The sequence below is a fragment of the Larimichthys crocea genome, chromosome IV (assembly GCF_000972845.2).
Source record: "Larimichthys crocea isolate SSNF chromosome IV, L_crocea_2.0, whole genome shotgun sequence".
NCBI lineage: Eukaryota > Metazoa > Chordata > Actinopteri > Sciaenidae > Larimichthys > Larimichthys crocea.
The window spans coordinates 762,770-777,142 of NC_040014.1; the positions used below are offsets into that span (position 1 = coordinate 762,770).

General features: G+C 38.6%; 1 protein-coding gene across 2 annotated transcripts in view; it reads left to right on the top strand.

Annotated features, from left to right (window-relative positions):
* Positions 1 to 14,373, top strand: part of plppr1 (phospholipid phosphatase related 1) — a 45,598-nt gene that overhangs the window by 1,446 nt on the left and 29,779 nt on the right. For both annotated transcript variants that reach the window (XM_027278660.1, XM_027278659.1), the window contains exon 2: positions 12,956 to 13,065. In XM_027278660.1, the coding sequence (XP_027134461.1) occupies positions 13,006 to 13,065 (60 nt within the window). In that variant the 5' untranslated portion in view covers positions 12,956 to 13,005. The remainder of the gene's footprint in view (positions 1 to 12,955; positions 13,066 to 14,373) is intronic.

The following is a 14,373-nucleotide window of genomic DNA, read 5'->3' on the forward strand; positions in this document are numbered from 1 at the left end:
TCCCTGTAGTATAGCAGGCGAATGCTATATTTCAGCAGACAGATGGCAGGTGGCTGGGCATCAGGTGAGCCTTTCCCTGGCTGTCAGCAGGGCCCACTGAACGCTAAGATACCTTTTGGCATACTCCCACCATGCTGCTCCACATAATGGCACAAGAGTGCATTTATACAGTACGTTTGTAAGTTGGAGTATGCAAATGCTTCTCGCTCGCTTGTATGAATGCACACAGGAGTGCATGTGTACACGCTCCCATTCTTTACTGCACATACAGTATAGTACTGTGTTTGTGTGTGCCCTTCTTTGAAAACTTGTGTCACGCTTGACCAAACAGATGACAAAACGCGCTGAGGTCACAGTGACATCATCGTGCCTGGCAATGATAAACTGTGATGTTTGCCCATGACGTCATCAGCGGCATCACTTACTCAGTTGAACTAAATGTGGTGATATAGTTCATTATTCATCACAACTATGGTCAACATCGCCTCTGACAGAGCTGCCAGTCGTCATTGTGATTACTTTGTCACTTGATTTTGTGTTACGTGTCACATTAGAGTCATACGATTACTGTTAGTTTTCTTTAACGACTAAATCCATTTTGCTTTAGTCAATCTAATCTACCAGTGTGATGTATACATTAGGATGTTATAGTTTAAAATTGTAGAAAATGCGTTTCTAGGGCTATAGCAGTCACCATCTTTGGTGTAAACCGGCTCCATTTATCTATTCTCTGTCCCATTTTTCATCATAGTTTTGATTTACTGCTTCATTTCAGACCATGAATTTTTTATTTTTGTCGTAGTTGTTGTTTTCAAAATTGTCTTTTTGCCATGTCTACTAGCCACATTTAAACCTGCAAGCCCAGCTTTTTTTGGGATAAAGCTGCACTAGGTGAGATTTTCTAGCACACATATGCTAGGTTTATCATTCTTAATCTCCAAGTGAAGGACAAGGAGAGGGCTTCTTGCATGTGATTACCTCTTCACGTAGCGAGTGATAAATCAAAAATGTACAAGTGAAAGGAGCAGGGAAATGATACACAAATGTATCATTTCTGGCAGTTTAGAATAAAATGCTTCAGTTATTATTTATTGCAGCTGTTTGGAGGCACAAACACACAAAGATGCTACAGTGCGCTGGACACAATGGGGAAGAAATCATCATATTGAAGTGAAAAGGTGATTTAAAATGTGTGACAAATTACAATAATTAGAAAGAGACACCAGCAGATGTCTTATGTTAAGAAAAAAAAAACACCAGACGAACATATAGTAGTGAGCCTGCAGGAAGCACTGACCTCTGAACTCACGTCTGATATCTAACGCCTCCCATACTCCCACACAAGAGACTCTCTATTGATCACATACACACACACACATACATACTCAGACTGCCACACACACACACACACACAAATCCTCTCCACGGTCCGCTGCTAGCAGGTATTTGATTACCACCAGATGTGGGGGCCGTTTTATTAGTGCGGTGGGGGTGTCCTGATTGGGCAATAGATCTGTCACTATGATGTCTCTGGAGAATGATTAGCCCTAAGGTGAGATAAGGCGTGCCCCTGGAGGTTGAGTGGACGTCCCTTCTCTTTCTATCCATGAGAAGGCTGATACATACAGGTGATACGGTGTCATGGAGGATTAGAAGGAATGGGAACACCAGCAGCACCTCTTGAATATTTTTGCTTGGAAGCCAGACAAGAGAGTAGCAGTAAATGTGGCTAAACATGTATATTTACAAGGGCGCTTGATTAATATGAGGCAAAAGTGGTATGTTGTTGGCTAAAATACACAAGTACGCCCAGTAGCCTATTTGTAGCATGCCAGAATGCAGACGAGCTCCTCAGCTCAGCCTCGTGTATATAATTAGTCAGAATGGGAATGGAAGCTAATGGAGAAATACTTGAAATTGCAGCCAAATATCCCTGCTGGCATAGAGTCCCAGTTGTTGTTTTTTATCCATGGTAACTGACCATATCAAGGAGGAATTTGAAATAGCTAATTGGCTTATTAAACGCATCAGCAGTTTAATATCAAAATGTTTGTTGAAGAGTAATGTGATTTGTCTAACTGTTCATCACTAGTTTCCCATGCTGATGTTTGTCTGGAATGAATTCAGTTGTTTTACCTCACTAACAGATTACATTTTAATATAAATAAATTAAGGTATTATATTAATATAAATCTGAGTTGTGACCAACACTAATGTTGATACATTGCTTCTTTTTTAGACTAATATACACAGACTACACGAATCATTTAGCTGTCAAATTTATGAATTATGCAAGGTGAACATTTGCTTTGAGTTCTGATTTGAACACATTTTTATATTCCTCAGTCGGAGCAGTCGGATAGACCTCAGAACTGTTGTGCTGTGAAACTGGCTTGTTGTTTTCTGTGCCACTTAACCTAAATATTTGCTTGCTGTTTGAAATGATTTGCTACTAGGCAGTTTTCTAGTCAAAAGTTAAGTGGTGCAGCTGAATTATAACTTTAGCCTAAAATATAGTTAAAAATGGGCAATTTAAATGAGTAAATAATAAAATATAGTTAAAAATGGGCAATTTAAATGAGTAAATAATGTGTTTTCTATGACTTTTTTTTTGTCTCTTAGAGGCATAAAGTGATACGCAGTAGGTTAAGATTAGAAACACAAAAGTCTTAAGGTCTACTGTGTTTAAAATTGTTGCAGTATTAGCAGGGAACTGGCTTTCTGCCTATCTTTACAGCGTAGGCAAACAAGGATTGTTCAAGTTACTAAAGCATTTTGGAAAAAAAAAAAGATTTTTGTAAAGCTGCACTGGCATGACATTGTAGGTATATTGAGAAATCTCAGAAGGGGAAGACTTCTTTATCTCCAGCTGTATCAGGAGGACGGTGTGTGACGGTTCTGATGGTTATTACTGGGTTGAATAATAGCTGAAAACTCAAAGATCAAGAGCTTGTTTGATCTAAATATAGACCGAATTCTGGAGTTGTTACAAGGCTGCATGAGGAAAAACTTCCACAGCATCATTCAGCATTCAATACACAGAGTCAAACACACACACACACACACACACACACACACACACACACACACACACTTAGAGAAGCCTGGAAGCACTCGTGTAAATGCATATTCTCAACTTAGGAATTAACATACATACATATGCAAATACGCCTGAAGAATTAGCAGTTGTTTACTAATGGCATCTGCTAGGGTACAAAGTAACAACAACCAACCTGCTGGATGAATTCACTGCATGAGCTTAACCACAACAGTTAATTTTAAATTCAATACTTACATTTTTTTTAAGAATTTAACTTAGGAGAAATACAATATTATAAATACAATTTAACCTTAAGCCCCCCTATGAACAATCTATACGTCAATACATTTCGATTGTATTGAGAAGGAAGCTAAATAAAAGCGAAAAGCATTCACCATATTAGGATGTCACAGCTTATTAAATAGGAAAATGTTTAGCTATAAAGAAGTAGGTGATAATGAATTTTCCATGAACAGACAGAGATGTGACATTGAGGCAAAAATGATCAAGGCTGTGGCGATGAGCTAAAATGAGCTTCAGAGACAAATAGCACTTTGCTTAATCAGAGAAAAGACTTGAGGGTGAACCTCAGGTCAGCAGCTGATTCAAACCATTGATATGTGCTAATATAGAAATATGTGTGAGACTTTTGAGACTGTGTCTGTGAGCGTCTGGCTGGTGAGCAGCATCTAAAGAAACAAGTCTGGTCGGCTTGTCTCTGCTGCTTCTCTTTCTATAAAGTCTGCCGCTGGAGAAAGTTTCTAAACGGACATTCCCGATCTTCCTTTACTCTAAACTTATTTTGTTCCTGATCATATCTTACTTGTGTCTGTGGTGACATTCTCATGTCCTCTACTGTATGTTGTTTCAGCTTAGGTTTCTGTGTAAAGGACAAAAAGTGATTCCCCAATCAAGTGTTGCTAAATCACAAGTTATTTTGTACCAGAACTGTTACACAGATAACATAATTTAATTTAGGGTTTATATAATTATTGATACTAACCTTCATTGTGTTTGGTGTTGGTTTCATTTTTATCTGAAGAAACAACCTCTTAACTTGTATTAAAGATGCAACAAGTTCATCGCGTATGTTTTCACTTTATCACTGCACTCCAATAACATTGCTGGAGTCATGATTGAGGATTGATGCAGCAGAATCAGAGATATCTTTTTGTGTTTTTATTCCACACATTCATCTTCCTTGTCAGGCACCAACATTACCCGCAATGCAACACGACTGCAAACAGTTGAATTGGAAATTTGGGTGTTTTATGACTAAGATTTTCCTTTGTGGGTCCCACAGTATTACAGAAATGCAATGCAGCGTTTGAAATCGATCTTTGTGCAGCTTGTGAGGTTTCTTTCTAATTTTATGTGCTACAAAGACATGATCTCTTTACCAGTTTCTCAGACCTCAACACAATCATTCGTGTTTGTTGGAATGCGTGACCAATTCGAGGGCTTGAACCCACGTCTCTGTGGGGATGAATGAATTCTTTGCTTCTGCACCATCTGTGTGTCAAAACAGTGAGCTAATGAGATTTGATTGCAAATGGTGATAAAACTGTCATTGTCATCTTATCTAGTAGGGTAAAAAAATGAAGCTCAGTATATGAATTAAGTTGTGGATCGTTCAAATCTGTTTTTAGGGTTAGGGGTAGCTTCTACACAATCCATATATTATATAACTTTCCATATGATATGTGTAGGTGCCAAGAATTGTATGTGCTGGTAAGAGATAGATAGAGAGAGAGAGAGAAGAGAAACCTTTTATATTATTTTATAAAGACTTATAAGGACTTTATAGCTGAAAATGACAAGTCCCAGAAGAAGTAGCAAAAATTCCTCTACTCCAAATGAACCATCTCCTTAAACATCTTTCGAGCTTCGCTTCTATCTTTTTTTCCTCTTTTGTTTGCCTTTCTCATGTCTTTTTTCAGTTTTTCACTCTCCCATTCCTTTTGCTGTATCAGCTGTGAGTCACTGTCCTGTCTGATGTTTAGCTCTGAGGGGAGATCGGAGAGGAAAGATGACAACGTTATTTTATGTTAACACACAGTTGTATGCGTATGCGCATGATAGAGCGAGTTCAACACAGCCTGACAAAGGTGATTTAATGGAAGGTTGTGTCCCTTCTATCTAAGGGTGATCTTACAGGGGCGATTGGTTCACAAAGTCTGCATTATTATTGTTTTCTACAGATGAAATAGATTTCCCTTTTTCACTAGAGATTTCCCTTTTAAGAAAGCCACAAGAGAAGTATTAACATGTCTATTTATAGCAACATAGATGCTCTGTTGGCAAGAGTGGTAGCCATGGGACAGCTCTGTGTCTGTCAAAGAGAGTGTGTACTCCGCTGTGCCGGCAGCACATGAGGAATTCAAAATGAGATATACCTTGTTCCACAGTTATGATTTCAGGAAGAAGTCTCATGGAAATAGGAGCGATTTAAAGTCTACAAGGGTTGGATAATAAATGTACAAAATCACCATTTGGTGACAGCAGGTGCATTTTCAGCATCCAAAAATCTATCAAAAAAATCGAATGATTTCTCTGTAGTCAAATAAAACGGCACAACAATGTAGGATAGGTTTGGACACAGACTGGCATGCTGAGTTGGAATGTTTCCCAGAAAAACATGTTTCTGGGTTTCATGCAAAAAAAAACAACAAGACAAACTCACTCAGTTGAGGGTGCTGTAACTACGCAGCAAACAAAAAGCAGAAGAGATCATGGTAACCATTTCTACATTAAACTATAGAAAGCAGCTAAGATAATATTACCATACAGTGAGAGCAGTTTTAATTGGCCATGTAGTATTTTTACGTCCAATTTTGTAAGTAACGTAGATGGATTATTTACTTCATTTTACATTTTAGCTGAGAGCTGGATGAGAAGATTGATTATCTCCTTTCCTTCGAATGTAAGCATTAAGTCTATAAACAGGGAAAGAGCTAGCCTGGCTCTGTTCAAAGGAAACAAAATCTACTAAGCTAAACTAACTGACTGATAGCTGTTCAATATTTACCCCAAGGATATGAGAATGATATCGATCTTGTCATAACTCTGAGCAAAAAAAGATAATCACTTCATTTCCTAAATATCCAACTGTTTCTCCATGGTTACATTTTAGAGATTATTTTCTTTGCTTATTAGGGCTGCAGTTCAATTCATAAAGTCATGTTTTGGTCTAGATTACCTATGAAAAAAAAGAAAAAGAAAGTTTCCAGGACTCACTTTAAGGTGAAAACTTAGGATTAGTTGTTAAGTTTAACCAATAAACCAAAATCCTAAAAATGATTTAAAACAAACAAAAGAATCCTCACATTTGACTGAAATTACCTGAAATCTGTTTTTTCACTCAATAAATGAATATGGTGACTTGTTTAAATGTTTTAGTGCTAGTTTCGTCTCATAAATCACCATAGACCATCCAGATTGGTTCAAAGGTTGACATTGTTCAAACATTGTGCAACTTTAAAATTTGGGCTTTTGCAAGAGTTCGGTAACTGTTTAAGTAGAGGAGGAGAGAAGGGCACAGGGCTGTACCACCACCACGCTGGCAGTGATAACAGGAGGTAATATTTCATTTTTCCATGCCCAGCTTTTGACTCCCAGCTCTGTCATTGTCACAGTTTAGTCACATTCAGTCATCACCATCAGGCAAAACAACTCAACTGGAGACCAGGAGATGGTCAATCAGATGATATTTCTGGGCTCAATATTTCACAGTCCATCCTGAGAGGAGGGCAGTCAAGTCTAGACAAAGTCATCACAGGCTGGCTGAGTGGAGAGGAGATACTGATGAACCCTGACAAGGCCTGTAGGCTGCTCGTTTGATGAGCTCGCCTCTCGGAAGACGATCTGATCATCTTTCATCTGACTGTAATTAACTGGCTCTTGGAATTGGGAAAAAAAAATGCTCCTTGGTTATGATCTTTGCAACATCTTTTAAAACTGTGATGTCCTTAGGCGAGAGAAAAAGAGAAATCACGTTAAGACTTTACTGGGTCCAGTTATTTAGCACTGTGACTCTTCAGTGCTGTGAGGCTGTTCTGGTGGGCAAGAAATACATGAATGTTGTGTAAACTCTTTGACATTGAGCATGGCCCCCTTAAATTTTCTGATTGGAATCATCTGTCACAGAGCCTCCAGTCAAATCATCAAACTCACAGCCCAACTGTGACATTGCCAGCTTTTTTTTTCTTTGTCTATTCCCTCTGCAGCCTTGCACACAGAACAAGACAAAATAAAAGCTGAGACTGCACAGCTTTCGAGTCTCTCAAAAATAGACCAAAGGTATCAGAAGATTTTGTTGGTTGGGATCCATTTTAAGCATCAAAAGGACAATAGTTGCTAATCATTTTAAGCAAATCACAAGCTCTTCTACTTTTTAGGCAGTCTGTATGTCTAGTCACGTGGCTGCAAAATAAAATGCAATGTGGTACTTAACATGTCTTCTTGCATTCAAATTAATGTATGTTGTCAGTGCACCATAATAGACTTGTGGCACTCACAAAGAGAAATCAAATTGCAGTGACTGATGGCAAGTCATGTTGATGACATAATTGATTATGATCATCATGAGTCAGAAATTGCAATTGGACCTCTTGGATTGTGTTTGAATAATGACCAGTGATAAGAGGATAAAGAGGCATTCTGTAACATAGTTGTGTTGCTACTATATGTTTTCTAATGAGGAATTGCCAAAATACATGGAGGAAGCACAGCATGCCTCTATTTTACCTCTTTAATACTTTTTTAGTGATCAGGGAAAATCTGTATGCATGTCAATGTATACTATAGACTATGATTGAAGTCCCCGGTTATTCTGGCAAGAGACTTGTGTTGCATGTCATTCCACCTTTCTTTCCTTTGTTGTTTCCTGTCACTTCTTGATTATTCACTGTTGACTGAAGGCAAACTTCATTTTGATAATATATAATACTCCTTTGATGATCAGCAGGTAGATTTAATAGTAGTTGAGCTCTTGAATTCACGCCTCTACTACAGCAAACTCCTGTTTTTGTTCTGCTTTGTTTTTGCAGCATGAGCAAAAACCACCATACAGACTGAAAACAGGTGGTGTTGGTTGAGTTGTTCTGTTTGTGCAAGAGATGGACAGCTTTCACTCCAGTTTAAATCAACTGGGCAACCAAATGGGCAAAAGTATGAGAGTTTGCTGAATTGTACCAGAAACTTTTGATTGGAAAAGTGTAAAACTCCAAAATGCTGTTAATTTATAATATATAATACATTTGAATGTATTTTTTCTTCTATTTCTTTGTTCTACGATACTGTATATATGTGTGTATGTTGTGGGGAAAAGAAACATTGTGACTTAACCAGAGCCCATTCCCAAAACCCAAAGTGCTTTGTTTTGTAAAATTCAAAATTTTATGTCCTGTTTATGTCCCTTAAAATGCACCAACAATCTTTTCTGTAGTTATAATTTGTTACTCATAACCACTGTATGTATAGGGCACAGTATATGATGGAAATGAATTAATCAGATTTTCTGAGATAGAAATCACAGTTGGCTGGTTTGATAAAATCATGGTTCGGTGGAGCAAACTGGAGAAATGATATGTATTGATAATAATTTAATTTCTCTTGGTGGTCGTCAAGAACATTTTAAAAGAAATGCCACGTATCTCTGAGTATCGGAAGTATGACAGTGTAAATGTGATTAGTATGGTCATTTAATTTTGGGGTCTTTTTTACCACATTACAAGCATGACTACTCAATTTGTCCTCTGTAGTTGATGCTTCCATACCTGCCTTAATCTGAAAAGTCACCGGAGACTGATTACACTGTTAATGTGCACTGAGACAGATAGCCTGGATATCTAGCAGTAGTGTTTTTATATATGGATTTAGTGAAAGCAATTAAATTTACACGGCGTGTAAGACTTTTCAGGTGGCTGCTCGCAGTTTGAGTGAAGTGTGAGACCATCCATCAAATGGAAAACCTATCAAAGCTCAAACTCTCTTGACAGATATGCACCATGCTCAAGTGTCCTTGAACAGGAGTGCGAGTCTCTACTGGCTCTGTAGTTGATTCGACGTTTGCACTCATCCTCTTATAAGAGCATGGAAACATAAATGACTTTCCTTCATCATATTGCGGGTAAATAAGCATTAATTCGGCAGCCCTGTCACCTGAAGTAACACACGCACAGGTGTTAAAAGTTTTACCACATGTTAAGATGGCAGACCTTCATGTACAGGCACCGAACAGACTTTTTTTGCTGAACCTTTTATCCCAGTGAGTGAACAGCTGTGAGACTGACTGATGGTCAGATTGTTTCCATCTAATGTCGGGTTGATTAGCCTGGCTTGAGTGTTAAATGAGATGGGACAGGCACTTAGGCACTGATTAGACCTGACAGCGTCACTGTCTGCCTGTGTCTAATGACTCAGTGTGATTGAAGTGTTTAGTTTCAAAGTGGGATGAGAGTTTCATGAGTGTTTTCCTCTGTCAGGGGGAACTTCATGTGAGGTGTTCAGTAGCATGACATACACCCTACAAGAACTGTACTGATAGTTGTGCTTATGCTGCTGCCTCTTCATAGAAATCATCAGCAGGAATAAGGATGTCTTTTTGACTGTCCTGACTGCACCAATAAAACGTCACATGCTGGATCTGTGCTGTTTAGCAGGTGATGCTGTGGAGCTGTTTGGGTTGCTGGCCTCCAAAGGCCTGATGTTTTCCTGACTGGATTTCTCTTGCCTCCAGTCCGCCCTTGGGCAGTTTCTAGATAGGTAGTGATTTGTGTAAATCGCTGATGTGTCTGTTGACAACCATTGGCTCTAAAGACAAAGAACCACACCTCTCCTAACCTTTCTCCTCTCTTTGGATGCAGGATAAAAGCTTTAGGAATGTTAGATAGCCATGTTTCAAATAATGAAACTGGGCACTCCCCGGGTCTTTAGATATAACCCCTCTTCTGCTTTGAGGATCACTTTCATGATTTGTTTTCTGTTGTTTTCTTGTTGAAGGTGGCCTTAAGGTGGAGCCATTAGGCACGCTTGGCTTGTTTCTTGCCTTGCAAAATGTAGCTGAATGTCAAACTGTAATTTGTTTACCAGGCCCGATGGTGTTTGGGTCCATTGCCTCTGAGTTTCTCAATATTATCAGATCCTCTTTGCTGATCATAGCATGGTGTTCCATTTGGTCATGGCCTGCTCTCCTGAATAAACCTAATGGACCCCAGTTACTTTTAATTGTTGGAGAATCCTGTTAAGTTCTACTTTCTCCATGTGTGGTTGAATATCATCATACTCCCAGTCCAGCTGCAATAAAGTTCAAGCAAATTATCCAGTGAAGTTTAAATGTCAATATTAAATGGCAGGTCATGGAGTTAGTTCCTCACAACTAAATAGCTACTTTATAAAAGGTGAAATCTGAAAAAGATTCTATAACTAAAGATAGACCAGGACATAATGCAGCTACAAGACAGTCTGTGGGTCTATGTGACATACAGTATGTTGTTATATTCTCAACAAAGCTTTCAAATATGACATCCACCTTGTTGAACTTGACATGTTCAGGGAAAGTCTCTGTGGGCTTCAACAAAGACTTTTAAGGAAACAACCGGACAGAAACACTGAAACTTATGATAATGATGATGAGTTTCCACGTTGCTCCTGTTTCCTTTCTGCTTACAGATAAAAGAGCTGTTTCCATCTGTTCCCCAAACTCTGCAAGAATATGAACTGCATGTCTAACTATTGCTTTAACACTAAGTAGTAACTGTAGTGTAGAAGTGTGTTACAGTAATTGCAGCAGACGGAAAGTTTTTAATTAAGGCTGAAACTGACAAGATATACACGGAGCCTCTTTGAATACCACAATTTAATACTTTAACTCATTTATTTGTAGCAAATCCTCACAATTATGATATTGTAATGTTAAATACATGACAGGCTGATTGTAAATCATTACTGATTCTTTCATTGTTGTTCTCTCTAGACTACAGGTCCTCCTTTTTGAGTGTGTTGCTGAAATCTGTTCTAGACTCTCAAACTACTCAAAAATAAAATAACAAACAAATGTATAGCATCGGTATATATTTTTGTTATATGTTAATGTTCTGCTGAGCTTTGAGATTCTGACTGCTCTTGCGATTCATGTTATCAGCCCCACTTTTATCACAGAAATAAAAGTGCTTTGTAATACCAAGAAATTACATGTAAAATGCAGCAAATATGGTAATCTTTAACATTTGAGCAGAAATTTGGTATCTTGATATTCATCTGAGACGTAATCATCTATTCAGTGATTAAAACAAGCAGCCTGCTTTCAAGGACAATTCACTATTGAGTACAAAAAAAAAAACGAAGCATGGAAAAAAATGTTTTAAATGTAGAATTTGGATCACTCCACTGCTCCTTTCTCTCCAATTTGGCTCCACAACAAACCTCCCCCTCTCCACCGTCCTCTCCACATGCACTGCCTTTCATTATTCAGAATTGCATAGTACGAAGAGCTAGAGCTCAAATCGGACATAATGTTACTCTTTAATGGGGAATTAAGCATGATTAGAACACATCTATGAGCATTAAATATCTGCAGAGGGTCTGCACTTTGTTGATTAATGCCAATATATCAGCAATACAGCAGATACTGGCTTTCCAGAATCACTTTCTAAATCTACCTTCCACACCCATTGCAAGACACCTCCTACTTGCACTGTCAATCCTCAGCAGTTGAAAACAATACTATGAGTGAGTGACAGCCTTGTCTTGAGCCAGAAAAGCAGATATCACTGCAGTTTTATGTATCTGCCTTTGTCCTCATCACTACATATTTCTACTTGGTTCCCAATCTCACTAACGAGCTCAGTATTCTCTGTGGGGAAATTGCATGTTATTGTTTGCAACAATTAGAAGCCATAATGAAATGCAGTAAAACACGATGACAGGAGGAGAATGGAAGCAGATAGAAGACAGACACCATGTTTGAGTGCTGACGATCCGTTCTATCTGTGTGGTTGCAGTCTCTGCAGAAGAAAATATCATCACAATAAAGTTAACAGAAAGCAGAGCCTGCAGGCCGTCCTCAGCTGAAGTGTTCAGCCTTGACAGATACTTTCATAAATTATATTTTTTAGAAGAAAAATCTGGAGTGTACTTCACCTCTCTCCTAATGCTAGCTGGGGTAGCACGGATGTATTAACTTTTAGTTTTGATTCACGTAAATCAAGGAATTTGAAAACCTCATCTTTATCACAGTTCCTTAACATTTTATATAACAATTTATAGATCAACAAATGATTTAATAATGACAGGGATTGTTGGTTGCTGTAACTGCTATGGAAGCCTCCAGGCCAAGTCCCTTTGGAGGTTTTGTGTGCACAACTGACTGGAAGGAGACACAAGGGTAGACAGAGGACACAGTACAGAGATTGAATCCTATAGCTGCTCTGGGAGTTCTTTGGGATCCCCCAGAGGGAATTTGGTCATTTGAGCTGTTCTGCTTGTCCTTTTCTGCCAGTGGTACCCAGGATAAGCAGCTCAAATATGGATGGTTTGAATGATTGGCTACTTTGCAGACAGCTTTCCAAATGTAGTGAATCTGACAAACACGATCCTCTGTTCATCACCCCTCTGCAGAGTACATGGCAGCTTATGTAATTTAAGCATACAGCTGCCTCACTTCAGTCATTGTTTTAATTTATATGTGGAGAAAGTTCAGATAACTGTCATCAGTATAATATTTGTGATAATAATACACTTCAAGGCTGTAGGTGATCTGTCAATATCAAGAGTGGCTGTCATCAATACTTCATTTCACTGAGTACTCATACAGTATTAACATAGATCCATAGTGTAATAGGTAGAAATGTCATCGGTGCATTTCTGTCGTTATCACATAATGAACTCTGACACTTGATGTTCCCGTCTTTGCAGAGTGAGCCGCCGTGAATCCTGAGAGGAGAAGTCTCCCGGCAGGAGACAAGATGGCGTCCAACAACACCCTGCGCAGCTACTCCATCATCCCATGTTTTATCTTTGTAGAGGTGAGAAGCTTTGTGTGTGTGTGTGTGTGTGTGTGTGTGTGTGTGTGTGTGCGTGCATGTGTTTGAGTGATTATCTTTGCTTCTGTATAAAATGTAAAATTCATGAATATATGTATGAATTTTAATCCTGGTTTGGGGAATGCACATGATGAGATTGTGTGTGTGTGTGTGTGTGTGTGTGTGTGTGTGTGTGTGTGTGTGTGTGAGTGACAATTTAACCATTAGCAAATGACCTCTTGTGGTGAATTATATGCAGTTAACCAGAGCGTGAAGTGTTGAAATGAGTGGAAAGCTGAATGTGTGTGAGTGTGTGTAAGACTTGTACTGCTCTTCCATATTTAATTACCATGTCAGCTGAAAGTCTTTAATCAGGGAGATGTCTCAGGACACCTTGCATTACTCTCCTCTCTCTCTCTCTCACACACACACACTTCTCTGAGGAAATATCCTGCATAAAAATCTCAATTGAATGTACTCTGAACCTCGCTGCTTTCGAGGCATCCTCATATTGTCTGTTTTTTGCCTCAGTACGTCCGTGTAAGAATAACAATACTGTTCTGCACATCATTTCAAATTTGAGACATTAACTGATGACACCCCCAGTTATTGACTAGTCAGATATCAATAATGTAAATGGAGCTTTATGTCACTGAACAAGGAGAGAGGACCAAAAATCTGCCTCCGGTTGTGAGATTAGTTTTACGGAAAAAAAAGTGACTTTGCTGACCATATCTGGAATAACAGGCAGATAATCCAGGGAAATCAGTTTAATATCAGGTATGAGCATGTCGCATGGTCTATTCGCATTTATGTTTGTCAGAAGAAGTCTGAGCTATACACGGTGTTTACCATGTTACAAATGCCAATAATGTCAATTAAAATATCGCAGACACAGTCTGACTTTAAGTAAGATCATGTGACAAATCATATTGTACAGCAAGTATTTCCATAAAAAAACCCACAGTGGGTACGGAAACATTTCAAGCACCATCCTCCTGTAAAAGGTTTGAAATATGACACACAATTAATCATCACAAAGTCCTTCTGTTGGACAGCCTGTCATTATTGTACAGCAATTCGTTCATTTACAGCTTTCAAGTGTCTTGGCTGGAACTCAGCGTGACATGCTCAGCTGGACATTGCTAATCACCGCTGTGCAATTTGTTTAATTAGGACGTGTAACTAGAGGGGAGCTAATAGCTAACTAATTACTATGTTGGTGACAACATCCCCTGATCAACATCTAGGTGGTAAACTCTATATTCAAAATGTAAAACAACAACATGCACTCATGAGAAATTGGTAAAT